Source organism: Trichechus manatus, unplaced genomic scaffold (assembly GCF_000243295.1).
Source record: "Trichechus manatus latirostris isolate Lorelei unplaced genomic scaffold, TriManLat1.0 scaffold00028, whole genome shotgun sequence".
NCBI classification, from domain to species: Eukaryota; Metazoa; Chordata; class Mammalia; order Sirenia; family Trichechidae; genus Trichechus; species Trichechus manatus.
The window spans coordinates 7105339-7107163 of NW_004443964.1; the positions used below are offsets into that span (position 1 = coordinate 7105339).

General features: G+C 48.3%; 1 protein-coding gene across 1 annotated transcript in view; it reads left to right on the forward strand.

Annotated features, from left to right (window-relative positions):
- GGA3 (golgi associated, gamma adaptin ear containing, ARF binding protein 3) overlaps window positions 1-1825 on the forward strand; it is a 17073-nt gene that overhangs the window by 7538 nt on the left and 7710 nt on the right. Inside the window, exons 2-3 of the mRNA XM_012554900.2 lie at window positions 1014-1098; window positions 1225-1331. Of these exons, the coding sequence (XP_012410354.1) occupies window positions 1014-1098; window positions 1225-1331 (192 nt within the window). The remainder of the gene's footprint in view (window positions 1-1013; window positions 1099-1224; window positions 1332-1825) is intronic.

Below are 1825 nucleotides of genomic sequence, written 5' to 3' on the forward strand. Positions count from 1 at the left end.
GGCTTGGCTTAAAGCGATGATAGCGTTGTCTGCAATTTAAACACTGCTACGGCATTAAGAAAAGTTAGGCCTTGAGAAATCGTTTTTGAAGGTTATATAGAAAATATTCCTGTTTTTTCAAAGGAGCCCTGGGCTCGGCTGCTAACCTCAAGGTTGGTGGTTTGAATCCACCCAGCAGCTTCACGGGAGAAAAACCCAGCGATCTGCTCCTATAAAGATCACAGCCAAGAAAACTCTACAGGGCAGTTCTACTCCGTCACATGGGGTGGCTATGAGTTGAAATCGACTTGGATGGCACCTAACAACAACATTCCTATTTTTAAGTATTTATATTTTTTATCTAGTCCATTCTGACTTCAGTTTCTCCAGAAGATATTTCTCCTTAATTATTTCCACTTTGTTACCTAATACTTAGCTCATTTTTGTATAGCTGGGATTATCTGTATTTATCGGTTATGTTTACGTATCATTTTATATGAGATTTAGTAATATTTTAGTCACATATTTGTAACTGTTTACATTTGTTCTGTCAGTCCTGATCTACTCGAAGCTCCATGAGGCCGAGGATTTATTTCCTCTTTGCTTTGTGACTTTCAAAACCTTGGACAGAGGGGCAATATTTGTAGGCTCCTGACCACTCCCTGACTGAACTATTGAAGCTTCTCTGTTGGAGAAGAAATTTGGAAGCAAACTTCCCTTCACATCAGTGTCTAAAAATTGGATCCCACATGATGAAAACCTTCCATTATGCCCTGTTTGCTCTTCTTAACAGAGTCTCTGGTTAAGTGCTGGGCTACTGACAGAAAGTTTGGAGGTTCGGGCCCACCCAGAGACACCCTGGAAGAAAGACCTGACGATCTGCTTCCAGAAAATCAGCCGTTGAAAACCCTTTGGAGCAGTGCTATTCTGTAACACATGGGGTCGCTGTGAGTCGGAATTGACTCACTGGCAGCTGGTGTGGTTTTTGGTTTGGCACTTGATAACAATTGTCCTCTTCTTTGTTCTACTCCAAGATAAAGCCACCAATCCTTCCAACCGGCAGGAGGACTGGGAATACATCATTGGCTTCTGTGATCAGATCAACAAGGAGCTCGAAGGGTGAGTCTCAGAGCAGTTAGGGGCCAGGTGAGAGACAGCTGACTGGAAGAACAAAAACCGTGGTCACGGAGGGCTGGCCGGCTGGCTCCAGGGCCAGTGTAATGAAAGCGGTCTGCTTGTCTCCAGGCCACAGATCGCGGTCCGGCTGCTCGCCCACAAGATCCAGTCCCCACAGGAATGGGAGGCGGTGCAGGCCCTGACGGTAGGTTCTTCAGTCTCAGAGGTGGATGAATGTGATGGGTCTCCATGAGCCCAGGCCTTGCTCACACACCCGCTGGGTTCTCAGTGGTTCTCAGGCCTCACGCTCAAAGCCGGCAGGAAATCGTCAATACAAACTAGATTTATCTGAAACACGTTCAGTCGGCACTTTTACAAGCGTGTGTGCCCTTGCCAGGCACTGTGCCAGGTGTTAAGGCCTCAGAGATGATTGTGGTCCAGCCAGTGTGGCACCCACTGGCTAGTGCGAGAGGCTGAGGTGCTGAGGGAGGGCACCCGAGGCAGGGCCCGAGCCCCACACGGGGTGAGAGGCCACTTCTGGAAGAGACACTGACGGAATTGTCTTGCCAGATAAGAGTTGGCCAGCAGAAGAAAGGTGAGGTGAGTATAATCATGCTGTAGCTAAAGAATGCCAGTTCCTAGCGAGGCTGTCATGCTTATAAGCCCCAGCATAGGGCTGGATCCCACCAAGGGAATTCCAGACGCAGAGCAGTGTGCAGCGCTCGGGTGC